General features: G+C 47.2%; 1 protein-coding gene across 5 annotated transcripts in view; it reads left to right on the plus strand.

Moving 5' to 3' along the window:
• The window catches only part of LOC122542463 (GRAM domain-containing protein 2A-like), a 69,775-nt gene that overhangs the window by 20,554 nt on the left and 21,429 nt on the right, over window positions 1-27,792 (plus strand). For 4 of the 5 annotated variants that reach the window (XM_043680187.1, XM_043680186.1, XM_043680184.1 and 1 more), the window contains exons 2-7: window positions 7,098-7,214; window positions 12,351-12,411; window positions 14,424-14,496; window positions 19,407-19,510; window positions 20,884-20,982; window positions 24,466-24,537. In XM_043680187.1, the coding sequence (XP_043536122.1) occupies window positions 7,117-7,214; window positions 12,351-12,411; window positions 14,424-14,496; window positions 19,407-19,510; window positions 20,884-20,982; window positions 24,466-24,537 (507 nt within the window). In that variant the 5' untranslated portion in view covers window positions 7,098-7,116. Of the gene's footprint in view, window positions 1-3,891; window positions 4,055-7,097; window positions 7,215-12,350; window positions 12,412-14,423; window positions 14,497-19,406; window positions 19,511-20,883; window positions 20,983-24,465; window positions 24,538-27,792 lie in introns of those variants that run through there. The other variant, XM_043680189.1, reaches the window with a different exon arrangement.

The raw sequence follows: 27,792 nt of genomic DNA on the forward strand, positions 1-27,792 counted from the left end.
TCTTGCATTGAAGTATACACGCTTCAAGCCACTTTCCTGTTTACAGGCACTCTCCTTTGAGATTGATGCCATGTTCCTAACCTCCCTACACTCCATGTCCTGCACCCTAAAGCTACAGTCTGGGTTCCCATGCCCCAGCAGAGTTAGTTTAACCCCCCCCGCCAAGAGCACTAGCAAACCTCCCACAAAGGATACTGGTGCCCCTCAGGTTCAGGTGCAGACCATCCTGTTTATAGAGGTCCCCAGAAAGAACCCCAGTTATCCAGATACCGGAATCCCTCCCTCCTGCACCATCCCTGTAACCACACATTTAACTGTTCTCTCTCCCTATTCCTCGACTCTCTATCGCATGGCACAGGTAACAAACCAGAGACAACAACTCTGCTGGTTCTAACTCTGAGCTTCCAACCTAGCTCCCTGAAAGCCTGCCTAACATCCTCAGCCCTCCTCCTACCTATGTCATTGGTGCCAATGTGGACCACGACTTTGGGCTGCTCCCCCTCCCCCTTAAGGACCCGGAAAACACGATCAGAGACGTCACGTACCCTTGCACCTGGGAGGCAACATACCAAACGTGAGCCTCTCTCGCCCCCACAGAACCGCCTTTCTGTGCCCCGAACTATCGAGTCCCCAGTTACTATTGCTCTGCTCTTCTCCACCTTTCCCTTCTGAGTAACGGGGACAGGCTCCGTGCCAGAGGCCTGAGCCCCATTACTTACCCCTGTATTCCCTGCTCCTCTATACTCGGGACCCCAAATGCAGGCTGGCTGAGTCTGTAAGTGTGGCCCTTGCATTCAGCACTGGTATCAACCACGACCTCTCTGTCCCCAGCCTGCTACAGTGACTCCAATTAAACTCAACAAAATGTACTTCTTCTTTCAATCGGACTTTGAGTTCAACAATTTCAGAGTACAACCTCCACTCTTTTTTTTTAAATTGAAAGGTGTACACAGGAAAAACACCAAGACCCCACCCCCAACACAGCCCCCACCAGATCCTCCCGGGACAGGGACAGCACCAGCTAAAACGCAGGGCAAGGCCCACTCTGCTGTTTCAAAACCGAACATAACGCTGCCGTGACTTTGTTAAACAAAAATAAAGACTGAGAGGGGTGGGGGAGGGGCAAACCAAAAACAAATAAATAAACAAACAATGGCTCTCCCCTGATTTGGTGCCCATTAACCTCTCTTTTGGGTAGTGACCACAATAAAAATAAACGCAAGGAAAATCAAAGAAAATAAACAAATCCCCGCTGCTCTGTCCTCATCGAACATGCCCAGTGGTTTAAAATCCAGAGGGTGTTCCACTGCTCATTTCAACTAAAAAATAAAAATTCCTCCACTCCCACTCTGTTCCTCAATCTTCACAGGGCTTGGTGCCCATTTTCTGTCCTCCTGGTTTGGCTTTCAGACACCTCGGCCTTCCTGATGATGAAGGCCTTATGCTCGAAACGTCAAATCTCCCGCTCCTCGGATGCTGCCCCTGACCTGCTTCACGACTGAACTCCAACATCTGCGGTCCTCTCGTTCTCCATTCTAGCGTTCACACCTCTTCTAGACCCCCACCTTTCGTTTCTGCACGCGCTCCATTACCACTTGGCTTTGTATCACGAACCCTTTTGCCATTGAATCTCTCTCGTCGTCAGCGACATTACGGACCATCCATTTCGCTCTTGCTCCCTACCTCTGCCCAGATTTTATTGAAAATCCTTTCCCACTTTGCCACGGTGGGATTGGCATTGAGAACAGCTGGGTGGCTCCGTGCAGCCGTGTACGTTGCCATTCCCAACCCACTCCATTTTGTTGAATTATGATAAGCAATTCTTTCCATTTCAGACGTTATCTTTGAAAGACAAAGTGTTGTTTGCTTGCTTTAGGACATGGATATGGTGACTGAAGGGTGCGCAGGCTGGGGTGGAGTTGGAGCTGAGTTAATTATAACACACATGGAAATGCAAAGTAGCCTGGCACCAGAAACGAACGCTTCACAATTCAAACAATAACGAGCATGCCCAAACTGCGTCTGAAATAATAACTAGCTGAGGCAATGCTTTACTTATCGAGCACTTTTCAACGTCAAAGATAAACAGGAGGAAAGGCTAGGCCGCTATTGGAACGGACTCATGCTGGCAGGTTGTGTTTATGGTTCATTTGTCCCTCTGAGAGATTGAGGATCGTTGGGATAAGTAACAGGTTGACCCCGAACAGCCCAGCAGGGATCCTCCTTCAGGCCATGATGACCTGACCTGAAACTGATAGGCCAGAATCTGGGCTTGTCTATCGTAGATAGTACTTCCATCCCCATTGTCAGCAGCTTCTTGATCCAAATCCATGGAATTTAAGGCTGGCACTTCCAGCAGTACTGTAGGAGGTGCTGCACGCTCCCAAGATGCCATCTTCCATTGCAACATTAGACAGGAGATCACTCTGTCCTCTCCGGTGGGTGTTTCAGATCCCATCATTTTCAGAGAAATCATAGATTCCCTCTACTATGGAAACAAGTCCTTTGGCCCAACAAGTCCACACCATCCCTTGGAACAGTAACCCAACCAGATCCATTCCCCTACTCAATTAGTCTACATTTACCCCTGACTAATGCACCTCACCTACACATCCCTGAACATTACGGGCAATTTAGCATGACCAATTCACCTAACCTGCACATCTTTTGGATTGTGGGAGGAAACCCATGTTGACACGGGGAGAACGTACAAACTCCACACAGACAGTCACCCGAGACTGGAATTGAATCCGGATCCCAGGCACTGTGAGGCAGCACTGCTAACCACTGAGTCACTGTGCTGCCCATAAGCAGATGTGGGGACCCTTAGTGGCCTGCTCTTTAACTCTCCCTCAGGCATCATGACAAAAAATTAATTACCTGGTTATTATGTGCACTGCTTTTTTAAAAAAGCAATCCGTCACAGGATGTGGGTGTCCCAGGTTAGGTGATTCGGAATTGTCTTTGCGGGGGTGGGGAACTGCCTTGAACTGCTGCAGCCCACCTGTTGTCAGGGGATCTGGAATGCACTTAGCGATGGAATTCCAGGAATTTGCTCCAGGGACATGATGTAACAGAGAGATATTTCCAAGTCTGGTCAGTGGCTTGGAAGGGAACTTGCAAGGGGGTGTTGTTCCCATGTATCTGCTGCCCTTGTCCTTCCAGATGGCGTGGCTGTGGGTTTGGAAGGTGCTGCCTGAGGAATTGGTGAATTTCTACAGTGCATCTTGTAGACAGCCCACACAGCGCTGCTACTGAGCGTCGGTGGTGCAGGGAGTGATTGTACATGCAGTGCCAAACAATCAAGCAGGCTACTTTGTCCTGGATGGTGTCAAGCTTGAGGGTATTGAAGCTGCACCCACCCAGGCAAGTGGGGAGTATTCCATCACACTCCTAACCTGGAGCTCTGGGGAGTCAGTAGGAGGTGAGTTACTTGTAGCAGATTCCTAGCCTCTGATCAACTCTAGTAGCCACTGTGTTCAGTTCAGAATATGGTCAACGGTAACTCCTAGGATGTTGATGGTGGGTGTTTCAGAGGTGGTAATGGCATTGAATATCAAAGGGGTGATGGTTAGATTGTCTCTTATTGGAGATGGTCATTGCCTGGCATTTGTGTGGCGTGAATGTTACTTGTCAGCCGTAGCCTGGATATTCTCCAGATCTCGCTGCAGTTGGATGTGGGCAGTCGCAAATGGCCATTGCGCAGTCATCAGCGAGCACAGAGACGTGGAAAATAGGAGCAAGAATAGGCCATTCGGCCCTTCGAGCCAGCTCTGCCCATTCGTGATGATCATGGCTGATCATGCAACACAGCACCCTGTTCCTCTTTTCTCACTGTACCCTTTGATCCCTTTCCCTCCAGGTTTGGTATCAAGACCCTTTTGAAGTTGAAACAATGGATGATTTTTGAAAGAAATTGGATGGGCAATGGAAGGTCAGAAACCTGTAGGGATACAGGAATCCCACAGGGGGATTAACTCTGACCAGATTACTTTAGGGGAGCTGGCATGGATCATTGAGCTGTATGGCCACCTTCTGTGCTGTAATTGATCCCGTGAGTCCGATATCTTTATCCAATTTGCTCTGAATGTTTTGATTAGATCTGCTTCCACTTTAAGGCTGTGCATTCCAGATCACAGCCACTTACTGAGTAAATAGTTTCTCTTCCAAAGGTTTCGCTTCATTATTTAGCCGATAACCCTGAGCGCTCTAGTTAACCAGGCCCTCTCCCAATGACTCTTGCACTGCCTCACTGAGTGACAGAACCTCTGACCTACCTGTTTATACCAGTCAGCCAGAGCTCCCTGATTGGGGCTGTTAATCTGGTCCAATCAAGGAGTTTGTATTCTGAGATCCAGCTGCCTGACCTCACCACAGTCACAGCGATGGGAATGGTCTTAGACCCAGTCAGTGAATTGGAATGGGGGGGGGGGCAGCTTCCCAGCTCTGCGACTCGGACATGCTCACCCTCTCCATCCCTGGGGATTGCTTCAGAAGAGCCTTTAGCCAAAACTTTTTCTTACCAATGCTTTAAAATACTTATTCAGTGCAAAACAAAACCTTCAAAAAAAAAACCCGTCCTCCCTGAGACCCAGTGGAAATTTCGACGCTCCCCTCCCCCACCTTTCCAAGTTGTGAATTGTTATTCATTCCTGATTTTGTGCAGAGACTATGATTGGAGCCTTGTTCAGATCCTGAGTTCGGTGAGTCTCCTCAGGGCCGGTGTCCCTCAGGCCTCCCTGGGGCCGGTGTCCCTCAGGCCTCCCTGGGGCCGGTGTCCCTCAGGCCTCCCTGGGGCCGGTGTCCTCCAGGCCTGAGGCCGTGGGAAGCCCTGGATGCAATTTGATGGGATCCTCTCAGGCACTCCGAGAAGGAGGCACATTTGACTGATTCTTGTTCATCTGCTGCAGTCTGACAACTCCTGTGTCCTGATGTTGCTGCTTTTGGGTTTGAGATAATTTTACTATTTGCACGAGAACGAGTTGAAGGCAGGGCTGCCTTGATCGAGAAGCAGTTAGCGGCCTCTCCCCTGTATGTTCTGAGCACAGAGACATGTCAGCACTGGGGTTTGAAGTCAATATGTGTGTCTGTGTTTCCTTACCGGCTGCATTTGGGATGAGGACGATGGCTTGAGTCTTTAATCTGACCGTCCTCCCCCAGATCATCGTTACCTGTGATATACTGCTGCTCGATCAGAGAATGACAGAATTGTTAGAGGCAGAGGCATTCAGTCTTCTGTCTCTGTCTCTGTCTCTCAGATCACGCTCTCCTGAATGTCTCAGTTACAGAGTCGGTTAGAGACAAAAAAACTGCAGATGCTGGAAGCCAAAGCAGACCCTAGAAGAACACAGCGGGACAGGCAGGAGGCTGGGGGAACACAGCAAGGCAGGCAGCATCAGGAGGTAAAGGAGTTGACTTTTCAGGTGCAACAGTTCCTCAGGGTTTCAGCAGCTGCAGGTCGTGCAGCAAATGGCAACAAGTTTGTTCCACTGTGAAGTCTCTTCAAAGGATGCCCACTTTAAAGATATTCTCTGACACTGACTCTCCACCTCCCTCCTGATGCTGCCTGGCTTGCTGTGTTCCCCCAGCCTCCTGCCTGTCCCTCCTGACGCTGCCTGCCTTGCTATGTTCCCCCAGCCTCCTGCCTGTCCCTCCTGATGCTGCCTGCCTTGCTGCCAGCCTCCTGCCTGTCCCTCCTGATGCTGCCTGCCTTGCTGTACGTCTGTACGTCCGTGCTGTACGTCTCTATGACATTGTGACTGTTGTTCTGAAATTTGTATTTGTCTATTTTCTAATTTATTCCTATGATCTGTAATGCTACACATTGTATTTCATTGTTTATAAAATTTTTTTCCTAAGTACTTGTACTGAAGAACCTGTACCAAGGTACCTTATACCTAACATGGCACTGTAAGTGGTGACTTGTAAACTTCTCACTGTAACCCATTTGAGTACGTGTGACAATAAACCAAATTCAGTTCGATTCCTGTCTCTCACCCCCAGGTTTTTCTTTGCTCCATCAATTCCGCTGCCTCTGCTCTAACCTCTGGAATTTCATTGTTAAATGTATCTTTCTTTTTGCATACTTTATTCCTTTACAGGGTGTGAAGTCAGCGTTTGTTGTGCATTCTGAGTTGTTCCTTTTGAAAGGAATGGTTTGCTTGTTCATCCCAGAGGATAGTGAAGAGAACCACATTGCTGTGGGTCTGGAGTCACATGTAGGCCAGACCAGGGTCAGACAGCAGGTCCCCCTCCTGGAAGGACATTAGTGAACAGATGAGTTTTTACAACAATCAATGATAATTGTCATGGTCAGCATTACTAAAACTTGCATTTGTAAGTTTTGTTCTGATTAGATTCCCTACAGTGTGGAAACAGGCCCTTCGGCCCAACTAGTCCACACCAACCCTCTGAAGAGTAACCCACCCAGACCCATTTCCCTCTGACTAATTGACCTAACACTACGGGCAATTTAGCATAGCCAATTCACCTGACCTGCACATCTTTGGACTGTGGGAGGAAACCGGAGCACCCGGAGGAAACCCACGCAGACACGGGGAGAATGTGCAAACCCCACACAGACAGTCACCCGAGGCTGGAACCGAACCTGGGACCCTGGTGCTGTGAGGCAGCAGTGCTAACCACTGAGCCACCGTGACCATGCCATCCTCAAAATTGAATAATTAATGTTAAAATTTAGCTTTGTATTCCAGATTGATGAATTGAATTGAATTGAATTTCCACTGGCTGCTGTGGTGGGATTTGAGTCCTTGCCTCCTGAGTATCCGAATGAATGGACCAGTAGCATTGTGACTCTCACCCATTACTCACTTGCTCCTCGAGGGCAGTGCTTGAAACCCAGCTCATTGAAGTTTGGTCACCTGACCTGATTCCTTGGTCACCTGACCTGATTCCTCCACACGTGGCTTAGGGTTGAATGTTATTGTGGCGCCTCGGGGAGTTTTATTACATTAGGGATGCTCAATCAGTGTAAATTGTAGGAGTTTTGAAATAGTGTTGGTTTTACCCAGCAGAGTGAGGCTGTTGGTGGATGGAATGAGCATTAATTCACTGATTGATTGCTTCTGTTGTTCCAGGTTGAAATCGCCATCCGACATGGGGCTTTTGCAACCTGACCGTAGCCCCTCACCCAATCTGGATCTACTGGAGACCTCGATGGAAGAAGACAGCTTTGAATCTCGCTCACGCCACAGGTAACTGGTTTTTATTAGATCATGGGATACGGCTGGGCCCAGCATTTATTGCCTGTCCCTTCTTGCCCCTTGAGAAGGTGGGGGTGAGCTGCCTTCTTGAACCGCTGCAGTCCACCTGCTGTGGGTTGACCCACAATGCCCTCATAGAGGGAACTTCTTGGATTTTGACCCAACAATAGTGAAGGAACAGTGATATATTTCCAAGTCAGCATGGTGAGTGGGTTGGAGGGGAAATTGCTGGTGCTGGTGTTCCCATGTATCTGCTGCCCTTGTCCTTCTATAGGGAAGTCATGGTGGGTTTGGAAGGAGCTGTCTGAGGTTCCTTTGGTGAATTTCTGCAGCACATATTGTGGATAGTACACACAGTGCTCCTGCTTATTGGTGCTGGAGGAAGTGGATGCTTGTGGATGTGGTGCCAATCAAGTGGGCTGCTTTGTCCTGGATGGTGTTGAGCTTCTTGCCAGGGCTCCTTGATGCCACACTCGGTTGAATGCAGCCTTGATGCCAAGGGCTGTCCCTCTCCCCTCCCCTCTGGAATTCAGCTCTTTTGTCCACGTTTGAACCAAGGCTGTAATGAGGTAAGGAGTTGAGTGGCCCTGGGGGAACCCAAACTGGGTGCCGCTGTGTAGGTGCTGCTTGAGAGCACTGTTGATCATTTACTTTTACTGACGTCCCCTGGTTTGACGGTAGATGTAGAGTTTTGGGGGGGGGGGTTTCTGTCAGGCCACGAGGTTGCAGATTGTGTTGGAGAACAGTTCTCCTGCTACTGATGACCTACAGTGTGGTAGGAATGCCCAGTCATGATTTGCTAGATCTGTTCACAACTAACTCATTTAGCACAGTTCTAGTTCCATAATGTGAAGACGAGACTTTGTCTCCATAAGGACTGTGTGATGGTCGCTTGTATTAATGTGGTCATGGACAGAAACATCCGCCGCAGGCAAACTGGGGAAGATAAAACCAAGTCAGATTTCCCTGCTAGTTGGTTCCCTCATCACCTGGACCTAAACAGGGTGGATAGTTGGCATCTGTTCCCCTTTGTTGAAGGGTCAGTAACGAGGAGCATAATTTGAAAGAGGTTTAGGGGGAACATGTTTTTCACCCGGTGGCTGGTGGGAATCTGGAATTCGCTGCTAAGGAGGGTAGTTGAGATGAGAAACCCCACTCGTTTAAAAAGGCCATTGGTGAGCACTGGAAATGTTATAACCTTCAAAGGTTACGGGCTGTTAAGTGAGATGAATTAGATAGGTTGGTGCAGACTGGAGGAGCTGAACTGTACTGCGCAGCAAGAATCTCGGACTCGATCAGTAGTGCAGCAGCTGAGCCACTATTGGTGATGAACCCTGAAGACCCCTACTCTTTGCCACACTCAGTGCTTCCTCCATGTTATTCGGTATGGAGGAATACTGGTCCCTCAGCCAAGGGAGGACAGTATGAGGTAGTAATGTCACTGGATTAGCAACCCAGAGCCCCAGGCTAACCTTCAGAGAATTTGGGTTCAAATCCCATGTTGGAAGATAGTGAAATTTGAATTCACTAATTAATGGCAAAAACTGGACTAAAAAGTTAGTTAAATGGAAACCATTGAACCTTGCGTCCTTTTTTGAGAGAAATCTGCTGTCTGTCTCTGGTCTGGCCTGTATGTGCCTCCAGACCCACAGCTATGTGGTTAGCTATTGACTACCCTCCAGGTCATAGAGTCATAGAAATCTACAGAAATCTACACCTTCAGTCCAACTCGTCCATGCTGACCAGATATCCTAACCTAATCTAGTCCTGTTTGCCAACAGTTGTCCCATATCCCTCCAAACCCTTCATATTCATATACCCATCCAGATGCCTTTTGAATGTTGTAATTGTACCAGCCTCCACCACTTACTCCAGCAGCTCATTCCACACACGCACCATCCTCTGTGTTAAAAAGTTGCCCATTGGGTCCCTTTTATACCTTTCCCTTCTCACCCTAAACCTATGCCGTCTAGTTCTGGACTCCCCCAACTCAGAGAAAAGATCTTGTCTACTTACCCTATCCATACCCCTCATGATTTTATAAACCTCGATAAGGTCACCCCTCAGCCTCTGCGCTCCAGGGGAAACAGCCCCCAGCTTGTTCAGTCTCTCCCTATAGCTCAAATTCTCCAACCCTGGCAACATCCTTGTAAATCTTTTCTGAACCCTTTCAAGTTTCAGAAACATCCTTCCGATAGGAGGGAGACCAGAATTCCACACAATATTCCAACAGTGGCTTAACTGATTTTATTCCTGGTGGTTAGTTATGAGCAATTAGGTGATGCTTAGAGTCATAAATAGGATGCCTAATGGTTAGAACTGTTGCCTCACAGCACCCAGCCTTGATTCCAGCTGTGGGAGACTTTGTGTGTGGAGTTTTTATGTATTCTCCCCATGTCTGCATGATTAGATTACATTACAGTGTGGAAACAGGCCCTTCGGCCCAACGAGTCCACACCGACCCGCCGAAGCGCAACCCACCCATACCCCTACATTTACCCCTATACCTAACACTACAGGCAGTTTAGCATGGCTAATTCACCTGACCTGCACATCTTTGGACTGTGGGAGGAAACCGGAGCACCCGGAGGAAACCCACGCAGACACGGGGAGAACGTGCAAACTCCACACAGTCAGTCGCCTGAGGCGGGAATTGAACCCGGGTCTCTGGTGCTGTGAGGCAGCAGTGCTAACCACTGTGCCACCGTGCCACATGGATTTCCTCTGGATGCACCGGTTTCCTCCCACAGTCCAAAGATATGCAGGTTAGGTGGATTGGCCATGCTGAATTGCCCATAGTGTTCAGGAACGTGTAGGCTAGGTGCATGAGGGCTACAGGGATAGGATAGAGTCTGGGTGGGATGCACGGTGGAGGGTTGGTGTGCTCTTGATGGACCGAATGGCCTGCTTCCACACTGTAGGGGTTCTCTGATTCTATAGAACATTGGTAAAAATGTCAAGATAGAGTCGTACAGCCCAGAAACAAACTCTTCAGTCCAACTAATCCACAAGGGCCAGGTTCCATTAGTCCCACTTGTCTCTGTATGGCCCACATCCCTACAAACCTTTCCTATTGTTTAACTTACCCAAATGTCTTATAAATGCTGTCACTGTAACTACATCTACCAGTGCCTTTGGAAGTTCACTCCACACATGGACCACTCTACGTCTCCTGAATGAATGAGACAAAAATATTCCGCACAGTTGTAAATGTGACAAGTCTTCAGGACAATACTGTGGAACAGGAGACCCATCTTGTCCTGAATGAGATGGGTTTAGGTCAGTTGATGTTTGGTGTGGGAAAGGCTCAGATGTAGCTGCTCTGGTGACTGATTGGTCATGACTCTGGAATCTTTGTGTCGCTCCCATTGAGATTACTGGGCCACAGAATTCCCAAGGAAGGAAGGTCAGTCTGCCTGGACAATAAACACGGATGTATTAGCTTATGTGAAGAATATAGCAGCAGGGAGGGACCTGCTGGCTGTTGCCAGGCTGTGAGAGTGTGAAAGCTCCAATATATAGGCTTCTTTTTGTTGATCATTACCTGTCTGAGGCTAAATGTCAGCAGGTTGTTCCCATCATAGAATCTCTCCAGTGCAGAGAGAGGCCATTCTGCCCATTGAGTCAGCACTGAACCTCCACCCCCCCCCCTTGTCAAAGAGCATTCTATCCAGACCCACTACCCTTCATGGGTTTCTTTTTTAGCACGGCCAGTCCACCAAACCTGCACATCTTTGGACTGTGAGAGCACCCAGAGGAACTCCACGCAGACACGGGGAGAATGTGCAAACTCCACACAGTCAGTCGCTCGAGGCTGGAATCGAACCCAGGCCCCTGGTGTTGTAAGGCAGCAGTGCTAACCACTGAGCCACCAATTTCAGATATTGCCCAGGATCCTGTCACCCTCCTATAGACCTGCAGCGAAGGTTTGCCAGACTAATACTTGGACTGGCCAGCTGGTCTGATGAGGATAGGTTGGAGAAGCCACCCTTGCATCCACTGGGATTTTGAACAGTATGAGGCAACTTGATTGAAACATATGATCCTGGTGGGTGTTTATACAACAGTCTCCATTGGATTAGCTTTTTATTCTCATCTTTTCTTGAATTTTGGTTTCACTGTCTGCCAAGATGGGACTCCCAGAATGGTACCTTGGGATAACTAGAGACAGAGACAGAGACAGAGACGGAGATTTATTTTTCCCCCTGAGAGGGTCATGTACCTTTTGGAGCTCTGTTCCTGAAGCAGAATCTTTGGTGGATAGATTCTTGGTGAAAGGTTAGCAGGGGAGGGAAAGGTGGAAACTTGGATTTCTGGTTGTACTCCGATCACTGCTGACCTGTTGAATGGCAGGACTAACTCGAGGGGCTGAATGGCCTACTTATTTTCCTTGTTTGTTGAATATTCTGTTTAGTGAGGAACAGTAAAGAGCAAATTAAACCCATTGAGTAACCCAACGTGTTAACCCAAAACGTACTAATTTAAATATAAATTTACAATTGGAGGAGGGGAGTGGCTGAGTTTACAGATGACACAAAGATTATGGTGAAATGGATGCAAGGAGATTACGCGTTGATGTTGAAAGATTGTCGGATTGGACTAAAACCTGGCAGATGGGTCACCATGTAGGAAAATGTGAAGTTGTTCACTTCTGCAAGAAGAATAGGAGAGAAGCCGTTTTCCTTAAATGGACAATGACTGTGGGACTCTGGGTTGTATCGCTGTCTATGGCAGTTTAGCACTCCCTGAGGAACTGCCTCTGTCCAGCTCAACCAACCAGACTCCCAACGTTCTGACTCTGAGACCAGCTTATTCCCCTCTGGACCTTGGAAAGACTGGGTTCAGTCTGATGATGGTAAATTTGTTTCAATTTATATTGAAGAGAATACACAAATCAAGTAGAAACTCAATCTTTAGTGTAAAGTCCTCACTTGAACATGAAGCTCTAAGTGCACTCCAAGGTGAACACCTCCGTTTGCGTGAACTCACTCAGACAAACTAAACCACGGGCTAGGACTCCCTGCCGCATGACTCCGAGAATCAAACCTTTCAGAGCTGTGCTGAAGGCGATTCACAAGTTCATGACTTTGACAACTGACCAGCACATTCGCTTTTGTCTATCCACAGGGACCTGAAGTTAAATGATTCTCTGAACTCTGATGATTCCAAGAGATTTCACCGTGGCTCAGTGAGTATTGTTCGCGATCACCCCGTGTCAGAGTGTGAGGTTAGCCCACGGTTACCAGTTCCCCAAGGTTGTTCTGGGGTCTCTGAGAATCACACTTGGCTTTCTCCTGCCCACTGTGTGAGCCATTGCTCTGGAGTAAATCCATTAAAACACTAGCAGGATCCTGTGTGGTTCCCAGCCTTGGTTAGTGATTATAAAGCTATCAAGGGGGCTGTTTAACGGGGAGGGTTAGTTAAAGGTGGATACCAGGAATATGTCTAGCTACAGTTGGCAGCTTGAGACTTTAGGTTTCCTGAGCACTGATCAAATCCTGAGGATCAAACCTCTGGTTTCTCAGTGATTGGCAAAGTCAAATCCCCGAAAAGGGGACATTGCGCAGGTGGATGGAAGCTGATCTTAGCAAAGTGTGCTCACTGCTCTGAGTTCCCCTCTTTCCCTTAACTAAAAGGGAGCTGGAGGTGCAGTGATGATGACACTGGAATGGTCACCCAGAGACACGGGTTAACACCCTGGGCTGAACCCTGCTGTGGTGAAACTTGAATTCAATAAAAAAAGGTGAGTCTAATGGTGTCCATTTGTATTAAAAACCCATCTGGTTCATACTGCCCTTTAGGGAAGGGACCCTGCCATCCTTGCCTGTGTGGCCAATGTGTGAGTCCATGTTGGCTCTGGGCAACGAAATACCATTGATGGCCACCTCCTGTAACATACGGAAGAAAGTGCTGCGTATTTGGCAAAGTCTCAGCTCAGTGCTGTTGCTGGTGGTCTGGAGAGGGTTCACAATAAACGTAATACCTGGGGAATGTGAACAGCCCTTTGTGAAAGTGGATGTGTGTTACTCCCCAAAGCTATCCTCATTACCCAGAAAGAGGTCAAAGTTGGCTTTTGGCCAGGAGCTTGCAACGCAGACCCAGATTCTGTGCCTTCCGTAGATGCTGAACGTGGGAAGTATCAGATTTACAGGTGTGGTGCGACCCAGCGCTCCTTTCACGCTGCAATTCTGCCCTCTGACCCTCTCAACAACTTCCAGACTCCATATTATTGCAGCTCTGATCCCTGATCCTGCTCACAATCCATCATCAACCTCTGACCCCTGACTATTGCACAGCACCACCCGCAGACTTCCTACTCACTCCCTCTCACACTCGAGTGCTAACCTCCTGACCCCTGACCATCTACTCAATGCACAGTATCACTGTCCTTCCATCCCCCGACCCCTATATTGTGATTCCCACTCTCCCTAGCTCCTGTAGACCTGTCTGACAGAGTTGTGACTGACCATCCCAATACGTCACACACCTACTCATTCCTTACTGCCTGACTCATTCCATGAGTTAAGAATTCCATCACAGGATCTGCATTAGGTGATTTTATGATTCAATGAAAACATTGGCATTTTGGAATCCCTGTTTCACGCCAGAGTATTATTGTTAAAGAGGGAATTCACAATCGATTGTGGACTGAGATTCAAGGTGTCTCAGTCAGTGGTCTAGGTTCACTCCCCACTAATTAACCCCAAAGATTACAGTGATAACTCTATGGTCTCTTGGATAAAATATTGAGTCGTAGTGCTTTGTTCAACCTGGTTATGTCGTTTTGAGGGCAGCACTGTAGTGGGACAGCAGTGGTATGTCAAATGGATGTATGACCATGATGTCCTCCATCCAGAGACTTGAGGTATAAGAAAAGGCAATTGACCAAGTGTGGGAGTGCTGTACTGTCTGAGGTACTCTCTTCCGTTTGAGATATCAAACTGGGATCTTGCTTTGCCTCACCGTTGGCCCACCTTGTATGAGAACTGAGGAGTTCCTAGCCAATACATGTCCCTTAGAACAGGCTCAGCTGAATTATTTATCGGATGATAACTACGTTGCCATTTAGAGATCTTGCTATTTACAGGTTGGTGGTGCTGTTTACTATTCCACCACCCCCCCCCAAAAAAAAACACCATAGTTTTCAAGTGCCCTGACGTTGTGAGGAATGCTACCTTAAAGCCTTTTTGTTTCTTTCAGACGATAAGGAAAAACAATTCTCAATATCACAAACTCTTCAAGGAAGTTCCCGAGGAAGAGTTGTTAAGAAAAGGTGAGTTGGGACAGAGCAGGTCGGTGACTGGGGCAGGGAGTAACTAATGTGCACGCTTTCAAAACCGAGATGAGGATATTTGAAGTTAAGTTTGGTTGATAATTGCAGGGGAAATCTGCTTCGAAAAGCCGAGCTCCTGTGGGCTGGGGACATTGGAAGTTGTTTTGTTTCAAACAATATTGAAATAAACTCTTGACATTATAGTAATAAAATGGCACGTGTATTTTAAAAGTGGTAGCACTTAAATGGAAATTAAATTAACGAAATTGAAAGCCAGTCTCAGCGATGGTGACCATGACAGCAATCTTTAATCAACAGAAAACACCAATCTGGTTCACTACTATAGGAAAGGAAATCTCTATCCTTACCCCGGTCTGATGTACATGTGACTCCAGACCCACAGCGATGTGATTGACTCTTAACTACCCCCTGCAATTGCCTCTAGAGCCACTCTATTGTTACGCTGGAAATTCATAACAACTTTCTCCAGTGAATTTAGGGTTCAGCAATAAATACTGATCCACAATGTCACAGGAAAAAATTGATTTTGTTTTAAACTTAAAATTGAAACAGAATTTTAGCATCTCTGCCCTCTCCACATTCTTGGTGCTGAAGACGGGGTTACACCCAAAACATTGACTTCTCCACCTCCTGATGCTGCCTGGCTCGCTGTGTTTTTCCAGCCTCCTGCCTGCCTACTTTGCACTCCATATTCTGCCTTTTTCTCTATTATTTCTGAAAAAGAAACATTTTTTCATCTTGCCCTTATCAGGACCTACACAAGAATACCAATTCAAGGGAACAGCATTCTTAGACTGCGTTAGGAAGGTAGAGCATACTGGTAGTTTGGAGGTGGCTCAGTGGTTAGCACTGCTGCCTCACAGTGCCAGGGACCCAGGTTCAATTCCCGCCTCAGGCAACTGTCTGTGTGGAGCTTGTACATCCTCCCCGTGTCTGCGTGGGTTTCCTCCGGGTGCTCCAGTTTCCTCCCACAGTCCAAAGATGTGCAGGTTAGCTGGCAAATGAAGAGAGATTGGATCAATGAGCAGTTTATTCACTGGAATTTAGAAGAATGAGGAAGATTTCACAGAAATCCATACAATTCCAACAGGACGAGACATGGTAAAGGCAGGCTGGATGTTCCCAATGACCAGGTACTCCAGAACCAGGGAATCCCAGCCTTAGGATACAGGGTTGGCCATTCAGGACTGAGATGAGAAATGTCTTCACCCAGAGAGTGGGAAGCTTGTGAAATTCTCTGTTGTTGAAAGTGGTTGAAGCCAAAACATTGAAGACATTCAAGAAGGAGGTGGATGTATTTCTTAGGACTAAAGGAATCAAAAGGATGAGTGCAAAGTGGGAACGGGAGGCTGAGTTGGATGATCAGCCGTCATCCTATTGATGGGCCAAATGGCCGACTCCTGCTCCCATAACCTGGTCTAATATTATTCCAACTCCACACGGTGTTGTTGCTTGCTGTTTGCTACCTTGGGGAAGGGTGAAGACAATGCCAAGTAAATGTTTCTGTTTCTTTGCCCTCACCAAGAGGCTGGCAGTGACCGTACATGTGGTTAACTGCACGCAAAGGGGTGTTGACAGAAAAACATTCACGTAACACAGAGACAAAGAGCTGTTGCTGTGTAAATAATCCCTTGAAACACAGGAAGTTTCGGGAGAAGGAAGTCACTGATCAATCCCACGAAGTCTGACTCTTTTGCCCACTTTTAGATTCCAGTCGCCTCTCTCTATCACATTATGAAGGACATTCCCTCTCCACTGCCCACTTTCAGCCTCTTGTTAAAACTCATCTCCTTGGCTAAACTGAGTCCTGTCTGGCTATCTTTAGCGAGTTGCACGTTTTTGTGATGATGTCTCAGTATTGGCATCTTGGAGCTTTATCCTTCTGACTGACTCAATGAGAGACATGAAAGTCACAATCCACAGGATACTTTGACGTTAAATCTGCTCTGTTTATGTTTAATGCTTGGAAATTGTAGGGTTCATGTTCTAACTTTGGGTGTGGCATGGGAGGTGTGCATCTCACGATATTAGGTTTTCCTGAAGGACACTCCCAGTGAACAACATCTTGGATAAAGAGAACATTATGCAGGAGAGCAAAATTCCATGCATTCTGCTTCAAGCAGTGGGATGAGAGTTCCTTACTGGGCCATCCAGTAAGGTTGCAAACAACTGTTCACATTTGTGTTGTCCTTATAACAGTAAAAACGTCTCTAGCAGCTTCCAAACCTGCAAACTCCAAAGTATAAGGTAGGAGATCCATGGGAAGCCACCACCCTCATGTTCCCTTCCAAGCCACTCCCCAACCTGACTTGGAACTTTCTTGCCACCCATTGTCACTGAGTCGAAATCCTGAAATTCCCTCCCTAAGGACACTGGGTGTCCCGCCAGCAGTGGTTCAAGAGGGTAGTTCCACATCACCGGCTGGAGGGGAACTAGGGATAGGTAATAAATGCCAGCCCAGCCAGCGATGCCCACATCCCATGATTCAAAGCTAAAAGGGATTCACAGGAACGTTATCAGACAATAACTGGTTACAAGACATGATGGAGTTATTAGCAGAGAGTTCATTGATTTACTGGCCCAAGTGAAGATCGAAGGAGCATCATAATCAGTGGCGAGGCAGAGGGATTCGAGAAGGAACTCGAGAGGATGGTACGTGGACAAGAGCAAGGTAGGGATGTAGTCGAGGTCGGATTTGAAGGACTCCTGAGTTTTCGGAAGGTTGTAGAGCTGGATCAAGTTGCAAGTGCCTTTACAACAGTAACACCGTCCAAACGTTTCCCGCAGGGAAAGCTGAGTTGGAAAAGCGTAGCAGGTAAACGGGCCGGGGAGGGCGGTAGGAATTTCTGTACCATGTGGTTTCCATCAGCAGGGAGTAACCTGCTGCCCGTAGTGAGAACAGCAGTGATTGGGTACGACATGGAAAACATCTTTCACACAGACTGACCATCTTGCTGCAAGTGACAAGCAGAGGACAGTTTAAACACATTTACAGCACTACTGCATGTAGCGACCAATTGTAGATCATTTCCTCATCAATCTGTACGGAGATGTTAATACAGACCTCCGGAGGGGGTGGGAATTGAACCGAGACTCCTTTCTCCCAGAAGGAGGGCTGCGTGCGTTGCCCTACAAGAGTCCAAATGTAGCCTTCACTCAAAGTGCCATTATAACTAACATTATTGCTGAGTGACATTTCCCACTTTCTCCATCACAGCCATAGAAAGTTCAGGATTGAGTGATAGTTTATATGGAATTAAAGAGTCATCTGGATCCACAGCTCTGCTGGTCAAAAACACCCACCTAAATATTTCGACCCCACTCTCTGGCACTTAGCCTTGTGTGTCTTGGCATCACAAGTGCACATCTAGATACGACTTCAGTGCTATGAGGGTTTCTGCCTCTCCCACTATGGGCAGTAAGTTCTAGATTCCCACCACCCTCTGAGTAAAAAGGGTTTTTGTCCCCCCACATATCCTCTAAACCTTCTGCCCCTTACTGTAAATCTGAGGCACCTAGACCCACCTACCCCCACACACATCCCCCTCACACTCAACCCCCTCCCTCACCTCCACCCCCCTCTCAGCTTCCTCTGTTCTAAGGAAAGCGACTCCAGTCAAAGCACCGTGGTAAATCGCCTCTGCACCCTCTCTGGTGCTATCACATCCCTCTGAGCCTGTGGATTCCGGAACTTAAACAGGGTTAACCCAGGAATTTGCAGCTGATGAGTTCCCCTAGTTAAGTATCTCTCTCTCTCTTTACAAATGCTACCAGACTTGCTGAGTTTCTCCAGCTTTTTCTGTGTTTGTGTCTTTTATATCTGCTGTCACAGTTACCGAGAGGTCGGATGTTAATTCTCTGCATGTGAAGTTCTGGTGTAGGACATTACTGTCCATGTAACAACCTCATGGAGCCCCTGTGGATGGGTCTAACAGAGTTAATACCTGGGACTCAGTGCCATCAGCCCCACCCGTCACGACATTGGGACAGGCGAGGAGAATCTCTCAGGAGACAGGCCGAAGGCTTCGTTCTCAAAAGTCTCTATAGTAATGTAGATCCTATTCTCATAACTTGTAAACAGAGATGTAATAAACTGCATGTCGTTTAGTTGACAAGACTTTTCATTCGACCAGAACCCTCGTGCACATTACGCCATGAAGGACTCTAGAGAACCCAGGGACTTGGGGGGAAGAGATGGCTTATACACACATCAGGAGCCCTAAATACAACATAGAAGTGTACAGCACAGGAACACACCCCTCGGCCCATGATGTTATGCTGAACATGACTCCAAATCAAACTGATTCCTTCCTCCTGCCCTCAGTCCATATCCCTCCATCCCTTGCATATTTCATGTGCTTATGTAAAAGCCCCTTAAACATCCCTATCATACCTACATCCAACCCCACCACTGGCAGTGTATTCCAGACTCCCACCATTCTGTGTCAAAACAAAACACACTTGCTCCTCACATCTCCTTTTGCACTTTCTCCCTCTCTCACTTTAAAATGCATAGCCCCCTAGTATGAGACATTTTAACTCTGGGAGAAAGATTTGGACCATCAACCCTATCTATGCATCTCATAATTTTACAGACCTCTATCAAGACTTCCCCTCAGCCTCTGCCACTCCAGAGAAAACAACCCAAAGTTTTTCTGGCCTCTCCTTTATAGCTCGTACTCTCTAATCCGGGCAGCATCCTCTCCAAAGCCTCTACGCCCTTCTTGTAGTGGGGCGACCAGAATTGAACACACTGTGGACAAGTGGGACAAGAGTTTCAGTACCCAGCATCAAACTGTCTTACCTCACAATGTGTATTCACCAGAACAGGAAACGTGTGAAAGTAATTTGATTTTATCTTTCTCCGTTATTTTTGGCTTCCTGTACAGTTTACTCCTGTGCTCTGCAGAAAGACATCCTGATCCAGGGCCGTCTCTACATCTCCAGCAACTGGCTGTGTTTCTACGCTAACTTCTTTGGAAAGGACATTAAGGTGAGTGTGGCATTCACCTCCTGCCACATTTTATAGTCATTGTGGCACAGGAGGAGACCATTGAGACTATGCCAGCTCTCTGCAGAACAATGTAATCAGCCCTATTTTCTCACTCTATCCCCACAGCCCGGTCAGTTTAATTGACGTTTCAGGCTGGAGCCCGTCATCAGGAATCTGGCCCGGCCTGAAACGTCGATTCTCCTGCTTCTCGGATGCTGCCTGACTCGCTGCGCTTTTCCAGCAACACACTCTCGACTCTGATCTCCAGCATCTGCAGACCTCCCTTTCTTCTGGTCAGTTTAATTCCCTCATTTGTCTGTCCAGTCCTATTTCAAAATAATTCATCATTTCCACTTCAACAAAGTTCTCCTCAAATCTATGCCCCTCCCCGCCTCTGCCATCCAGACTGTTAAACTGTGTTCTCCTAATCATTATACCATCAGCTTTTGTTACATCCCTGATCCAAATCCATTATAATAGTGTACAACCTCTTTGTGCCCATGGAGAGCACACCCAGCTTCTCCAACTCGACCGTTTAACTAAAATCCCAAGAAACGTTCCTGGTAATGCTGCTGTGCATTCTCTCCAGAATCCCGTTTCTCAGCCAGACCTTGATGCGATCCTCCAGTTGTGGTCTGACCAGAGCTTTGCTAAGGTTCCGTGAACTGTCCAAGTACACGATGCTTCTGCTTATTGACCTCCAAATCCCGAATGCTTTCCCACTTGCTCTCGATGTGTTCTGTCTTTGTCTTGACGTGCACTGCTAATTGTAAATCTGATCAATAAATCACAAAACCAAAAGCACCCAAGGGTCGCTGTAAGCAGATGAGTAATTGGGACAAATTACCATTAATTTTATCTCTTTCTACTGATTGAAAGTGTATATTTTTGTCTAAATGAGTGCTGATCACATGACAGGGAATCTGAAGGACACTGGAATGAGTATAAAAACGTGTTGCTGGAAAAGCGCAGCAGGTCAGGCAGCATCCAAGGAGCAGGAGAATCGACGTTTCGGGCATGAGCCCTTCTTCAGGAATGCCCGAAACGTCGATTCTCCTGTTCCTTGGATGCTGCCTGACCTGCTGCGCTTTTCCAGCAACACGCTTTTCAGCTCTGATCTCCAGCATCTGCCATTCCTCACTCTCTCCTGGAATGAGTGTAAGGACACCTTGCGGACTGGGCCAGCTACTGACAGAGCACTGTTTGTTTCAGACAAGGGGAATGTTGTCTGTGGGGTATAATGGGTAGCAAAAACTTTTTGAATAAATTTTATGTCCTGCCCAAACCGCCTCTCCCCCCCGGCTCCCGAAGCTGACAGATGCAGTAAAAACTAACAGGAAATTCTGACCAGTCGCCGCTTTTGATCCTTTCAGGTCACGGTTTCAGTCACGTCCGTCGTGCTGGTCAAGAAGCACCGAACAGCAGGGCTGCTCCCAAATGGCCTCGTCATCAGGACAAAGTCCAATGAGAAGGTGAGGCCCTCACACAGCTCCCGCCCACATCTCCACCTTCCGCTGGAATGAACTGGGGCAAATATCAGCCTTTGGCAGGAGGTGGTCACACCCCAGTTCAGAGAAGCTCCACTAGGCTGATCCTGAGCATCGGGGTGGGGGAGAAACAAGTGGCTAAGTACAAGTGGCAGGTAGTTCCCTTGCGACTTTCTTTCTATCGATTCTTGGGATGTGGGCAACCCTGGCAAAGCTAGTGTTTAATGCCCATCCTAAATTGCCCTGAATAAATTGTCAGTCACGTACCTTCTTGACCTGCTGCAGTCTGTGGCAAAGGTACTTATTTCTGTGGCGATTTGATACAACAGAGTGGCTCGCTCAGCCATTCCAGAGGGCAGTGAAGAGTTGACCACATCACTGTTTGTCTGGAGTCACATGTAGGTCAGACCAGGTAAGGATGGCAGGATCCCTTCCTTGAAGGGGATTAGTGAAGCAGCTGGGCTTTGATGACAGTTCGGGAGCTTCCTGATCATTAGTAACGAGACTAGCATTTTATTCCAGGTTTGTTCATGACATTTGAATCACTGCTGACTGACACTCTGGGGTGTACAGAATGTCTCTGGAGTGCAGTAACATTACCTCAGTGCAGCTGTCGGCCATCTTGCCAACAAATCTGCAGCGATATTGTCTGTTGGGGAAACTTTGAGCTTTAATGGGCCTGCACCCCTGGGGAGTTCAGTCTCCTGGAGGGGTCAGGAGGATAAAAGAGAGCGGGAACCTGAAAGGAAAGTCCCTTGTCAGGGAGAGGGACAGGCAGAACCTGTCTCCATAGACGTCTCCTTAAGTGCCTGTTGAAAGTTGCTACTTAATGGCAGCGCTCGGGCTCAGTGCAGTGGTATCATGGAGTCTTAGCATCGTGCTTCCAGACTCTGAGTTGGCTCAGCACACATTGACTGCTCGAGACCAAATCAAAGGCACATTACGGTCCTGCCAAAATATGAAGTGCTGACCTTTAGCAACAGTTAGGAGCCTGGGACTTGAAGCAGCAAGCAGTTCAGTGAGAGTCCAACAGAAATATTTGTGCTCAATATTTTCATCAGCTCGATATGAGAACAACCAGAATCCCAAAGGGAAAAGTCGAAACAGAAGGGAAAGGGGAAGAAAAGTTTGGGAGAAGATTTGTAGCTCGGGTGCTCGTTGCTGTGGTTCTGTTCGCCGAGCTGGAAGTTTTTGTTGCAAACGTTTCGTCCCCTGGCTAGGCGACATCATCAGTGCTTGGGAGCCTCCTGCGAAGCGCTTCTTTGATGTTTCCTCCGGTGTTTATAGTGGTCTGTCCCTGCCGCTTCCGGTTGTCAGTTTCAGCTGTCCGCTGTCGTGGTTGGTATATTGGGTCCAGGTCGATGTGTTTGTTGATGGAGTTTGTGGATGAATGCCATGCCTCTAGGAATTCCCTGGCTGTTCTCTGTCTGGCTTGCCCTATGATAGTAGTGTTGTCCCAGTCAAATTCACACACACGCAGACAACAAGCAACATGAATACGACTGGGACAACACTACTATCATAGGGCAAGCCAGACAGAGAACAGCCAGGGAATTCCTAGAGGCATGGCATTCATCCACAAACTCCATCAACAAACACATCGACCTGGACCCAATATACCAACCACTACAGCGGACAGCTGAAACTGACAACCGGAAGCGGCAGGGACAGACCACTATAAACACCGGAGGAAACACCAAAGAAGCGCTTCGAAGGAGGCTCCCAAGCACTGATATGTCGCCTAGTCAGGGGACGAAACGTTTGCAACAAAAACTTCAAGCTCGGCGAACAGAACCACAACAGAAAACTCCAAGCCCCAGAGGAAAGTCATTTAATCAATTAACCGAATAATCAATTATCCGAACAAAATGGTGCCCGCCCATCCTGTTCAGATAATCGAGATTCCTATTGGGGCGCCCCTGGTCCTGAGCTTGCAGTACTTGGCAGAATGCATATCAAAAGTGTCACAAAGTGTGAAGGAGATCGTCACCATCTTAAACTTTGTGGATAGGTGGGAGGGTAAAAGAAAGGCAAATAGCCATGAACGAAAAAAAAGTTATAAATGCAGGTGGAAGTGATGTTAGAAAGCCTGAGTATTTCTAAAATAAAGATGTACCTTCTTTGATTTAGTTATCACAAACAGTTTCAAGCACACATCCACTGGGATTTTCCTTAAACAAAGATGTACGTGGAATCCATTTGAATGAACTTACCGTACTCATTGAAAAATCTTTTCATGAAAATGCTTAACAAAGATGAAACAAAGATTCGAGCTCAATTATTAGTTTGTTTCTAATTAATTATAATTTTTCCAATCCAATGTACTCCACAATATCCCAGCCAGACTCACTCTCCTATATTATCCCTGTAACCCTGGCTTTTCCATGGCTAATCCACCAAGCCTGCACATCCGTAGATACGATGGGCAATTTAGCTTGGCCAATCCGTCTAACCTGCACATCTTTGGACTGTGGGAGGAAACCCACACCGAGATGGGGAGAATATGCAAACTCTACACAGTCACCTGAGAGTGGAATTGAACCCAGGTACCTGGCGCTGGGTGGCACCAATGCTAACTTCAGATTCTATAATGTCCAGCTGGCTGTCCTCAGTACACCAAAGATGAGGGTGAGTGGGAAGAGGAACATGTTGGGGATAAGGGCTCTCCTGGTATTGTCAGGTCAGCTGGCCTGTTTCTGTATAAAGATTGTGGTGGAGAGGTTCAAGGAGGTGAATCATGTGACTGAAGGGGTGTGTTTATATTTGAGCTAGAGACAGGATTCTGGCTATGTGCCTACACCATTGTGAACGCTGCCTGTTTCCACCTCTGTAACTCTGTCCAACCTCTACCCAGCTCTTTAGTTACTGGAACCCTCCTCCATCACTTTATTGACTCTTAGACTTGAGAATCGTTTGCTCAGTTCCCAAGTCCCGTCCTCCATAAACATGAATTCTTCTAGCACTCTGCTAACACCAGGCCGTGTTCATCCTGTTAGCCAGTGCTGACATTGGTACCTGCTTCAACAAGACCCCAGTGTCTAACCTCTCAGCTGTGTTTTTAAATCTCTCCCCTCCTAATCTCTGTAATCTCCTGCAGCTGCTCCAGTACTGTGCGATCTCTGTGCTCCTATGTTTCTAGTCTCCTGACTATACCCATTTTAGTCGCTCCGTCACTGGTGATGACCTTGAATTCAGCCTCAATGAGCCTAAGCTGTGGAGTTCCAGCCCTACACCTCTCCAACTCCCTTTTCTCTCTTAAGGCACACCTTTCAGCTTACACATTTGACCAAACACATGGTCATCTGAACTCACATCTTCACATGTAGCCTGGTGTGAAGTTTTGTCAGGTAATAGTCCTGTGAAGCGTCTTTGGGGGTGTTTGCTGATCTCGGGGTTGCTATATAAATGCAAGTTGTTGTTTCAATTTGTGCTCCATTTAACGAGGTTTTATGCTTTGTTTTGCTGCAGTACATCTTTGTGTCCTTCATCTCCAGAGACAATGTCTATGATGAATTGAGAAAAATCTGCTCACACTTACAGGTAGGGTCAGATTCCTCGCCTTCCCATGCCAGCCCCACACCCAGACCCTCCTGTTCGGAATGGGAGAGTGACCGCTCAGTGAGTCCTGCCACCGAACAAGGGGAAGCAGTGACAAAACTCAAAAACCTCCCATTCGAACTCCTTCAGTGCTCTCTGCGTCTCTCAGCACACATTATCTAATGCCTCCTGACACAAACAAAGATTATTGTGGAAAATAGAAGCTTATTGTTTGTGTGGGGGGGGTGGGGAGGGGTAACAAATTGGCACGGGTAAAAGATTGGCCAGCTTTCTGACTGGCAGAGATCACAGAGTCTGTATAAATGGGTCTTTATTTGTCAGGCAGCATGTGATGGTGGGAGTCCTATGGGGTTGTGCTGGGGCCTCAGCGTTTCACAATTTACACCAATGACTTCAGTGAAGGCATTCACGGGGGGTACATGCAGGCTGGAAAATGTGTTGTGAAGACAACAAGAGTTTTCTTGGTAGCAGATGGAAGGCAACGTAGGAAATATGTGGAGATGCCGGTGTTGGACTGGGCTGTACAAAGTTCAAAACCACACAACCCCAGGGTGTAGTCCAACAGGTTTATTTGGAAGCACTAACTTTCGGAGCGCTGCTCCTTCATCAGATGGTTTTCATCAGATGGTTGTGGAGTATAAGACCGTAAGACCAAAGAATTTATAGCAAAGGTTTACAGTGTGAATGTAACTGAAAATATATATTGAAAAAGACCTGGGTTGTTTTGTTAAGCCTCTTATCTTTTAGAACGACCGTGTTGATTTCAGTTTTTTCACACGTAAATCGCAGAGCTTTTTTAAAGTTACATTCTGAAGTGAACTTTAACAATTGGTGTCATGTTGCCTCAGATAATGCATTGAAGGTGTGAGATGCCCTGTGTGAGGCTGTCTGTGCCCCAATGTTCAGACTGATTCTATTTCTAAAAAAGGGGATTTACACAACCTTACATGGATTCATGCCGTTTTCGAGCAAAATAAAATGTAACTCTACAAGTACAAATTCACCCCACAAACTTATGTGTGTATGCATGCAAGTGGGTGTGTGTGTGTGTGGTGGGGGGGACTTATGAGTGTCTATGAGAGTGTGTGTGTATGTGTGTGAGTGTAAAAGGGTATAAAGTGGGTGGTGCGGTGGCTCAGCCTTGGTGACTGTCTGTGTGGAGTTTGCACATTCTCCCTGTGTCTGTGTGGGTTTCCTCCGGGTGCTCCGGTTTCCTCCCACAGTCCAAAGATGTACAGGTCAGGTGAATTGGCCCACGCTAAATTGCCCATAGTGTTAGGTGCATCAGTCAGAGGGAAATGGCTCTGGGTGGGTTTCTCTTTGGCGGGTCGGTGTGGACTGGTTGGGCCGAAGGGCATGTTTCCACACTGTAGGGAATCTAATCTAAGTCTGTGAGAGGGTGCACATGGGTGTGGGAGTGTATGTGTGAACGTATGAGAGAGGGTCTTTGTGAGTGTATGGGTCTGCAGAAGTGTGTGTCTGTCCATTTGTGTGAGTCTGTGTGTGTGTGTGTGTGTGTAGTGCAGGTGACCACACACACACACACACACACACACGAGGCCGATATGACACAATTGTTAAAGTTCAGTTCAGAATGTTACTTCAAAAAAAAGTTCTCTGATTTCCATATGGAAGAACTGAAGCCTACATGATCATTCTAAAAGATGAGAGACTTAACAAACAATCCTGGTCTTTTTCAAAAAAAAAATGCAGTCACACTGTAAACTTTTGCTATAAATTTTGTGTCTCACAATCTTATACTCCACAACCACCTGATGAAGGAGCGTCGCTCCGAAAGCTGGTGCCTCCAAATAAACCTGTTGGACTATAACCTGGTGTTGTGTGATTTTTTTAAACTAGGAAATATGAAGTTGTTCCCTTTGGCTGGAAGAATGAAAAAAATCGGTGCATTACTTAAACTGTGAAATTCTGAGGTTCGAAAGGAGACCCAAAACATCAGTATGTAACCAGGAAGGCTCATGGAATACTGTCCTTTATTACGTGGGAATTGAATATAAATGAATGTAATGCTTTAGATAAGCAAGGCACTGGTGAGACCAGATGTCAAATACTGTATTTAAATTAGAATTAGCTTTATTGTCCCATGTACTCAAATGAGTACAGTGGAAAGTTTACAAGTCACCACTTACAGCAGTATCTTACGCACAGAGGTACCTTGATACAGATCCATAAGTTCAAATTCTTAGGGAAAATCCCAGCATTACAGATCCTAGTAGTAAAAGAGAAAAATAAGGAAAGAAAAAGGTTTGTGAAGGTTTGTAGCTCAGGTTGAGGTGATAAAGAAAGAAAGAAATAAAGAGAGAAAAAAGTTTAGAACCACAATCCAACCAACCCTGTTGACACCGGCACCTCGCTCCAGGCAACGCCAGACCTTGACTCCAGATGGCGCTGACCTTCTCCTTGTGGTTCTCCCCGAGGTCAGGTGACCGCTCTGGAATCCTCTCAAGGCTGGAAGTCCACCCTGAGGCCACGCCGGGCGGAGGGAACGCCATATAGTTATGGTCTCCTTATTCAAGGGTGTAAATGTTCTGTAGGTGGTTTGCAGGAGATTTACCAGACTGCTATGTGGGATGAGTAAGTTATTTATGAGGGAAGGTTGGACAGGCTGCGACTGGAGCTTAAAATAGCAAGGGGTGACTTGATCCGTGTGTATGAGACCCTTGGCGATCTCAGCCAAGTTGATTTGGAAACTGTGAAACAGAAATTGCTGGAGAAGCTCAGCAGGTCGGGCAGCATCTGTGAAGAGAAATCAGAGTTAATGTTTCAGGTCCAGCAGCTCGGAAAAGTTGGTATTCAGACTGAAGGTTGGGGGAGGAAGAGAAAGGAGTCGACAATAAATGGAGACCAGAGAGAAACCAGCAGCCGGGCAGACAAAGGGTTGGATAATAGATTAGAGTGGTGCTGGAAAAGCACAGCAGGTCAGGCAGCATCCGAGGAGCAGGAAAATTGACATTTCGGGCAAAAACCCTTCATCAGGAATGAGGCAGGGAGCCTCCGGGAGTGGAGAGATAAATGGGAGGGGGATGGGCTGGGGAGAAGGTAGCCAAGGGTACAATAGGTGGATTGAGGAGGGGATGAAGGTCTTAGGGTCATAGAGATGTACAGCATGGAAACAGACCCTTGGGTCCAACCCGTCCATGCCGACCAGATATCCCAACCCAATCTAGTCCCACCTGCCAGCACCCGGCCCATATCCCTCCAAACCCTTCCTATTCA

This window comes from Chiloscyllium plagiosum, chromosome 40, assembly GCF_004010195.1.
Source record: "Chiloscyllium plagiosum isolate BGI_BamShark_2017 chromosome 40, ASM401019v2, whole genome shotgun sequence".
Lineage (NCBI taxonomy): Eukaryota > Metazoa > Chordata > Chondrichthyes > Orectolobiformes > Hemiscylliidae > Chiloscyllium > Chiloscyllium plagiosum.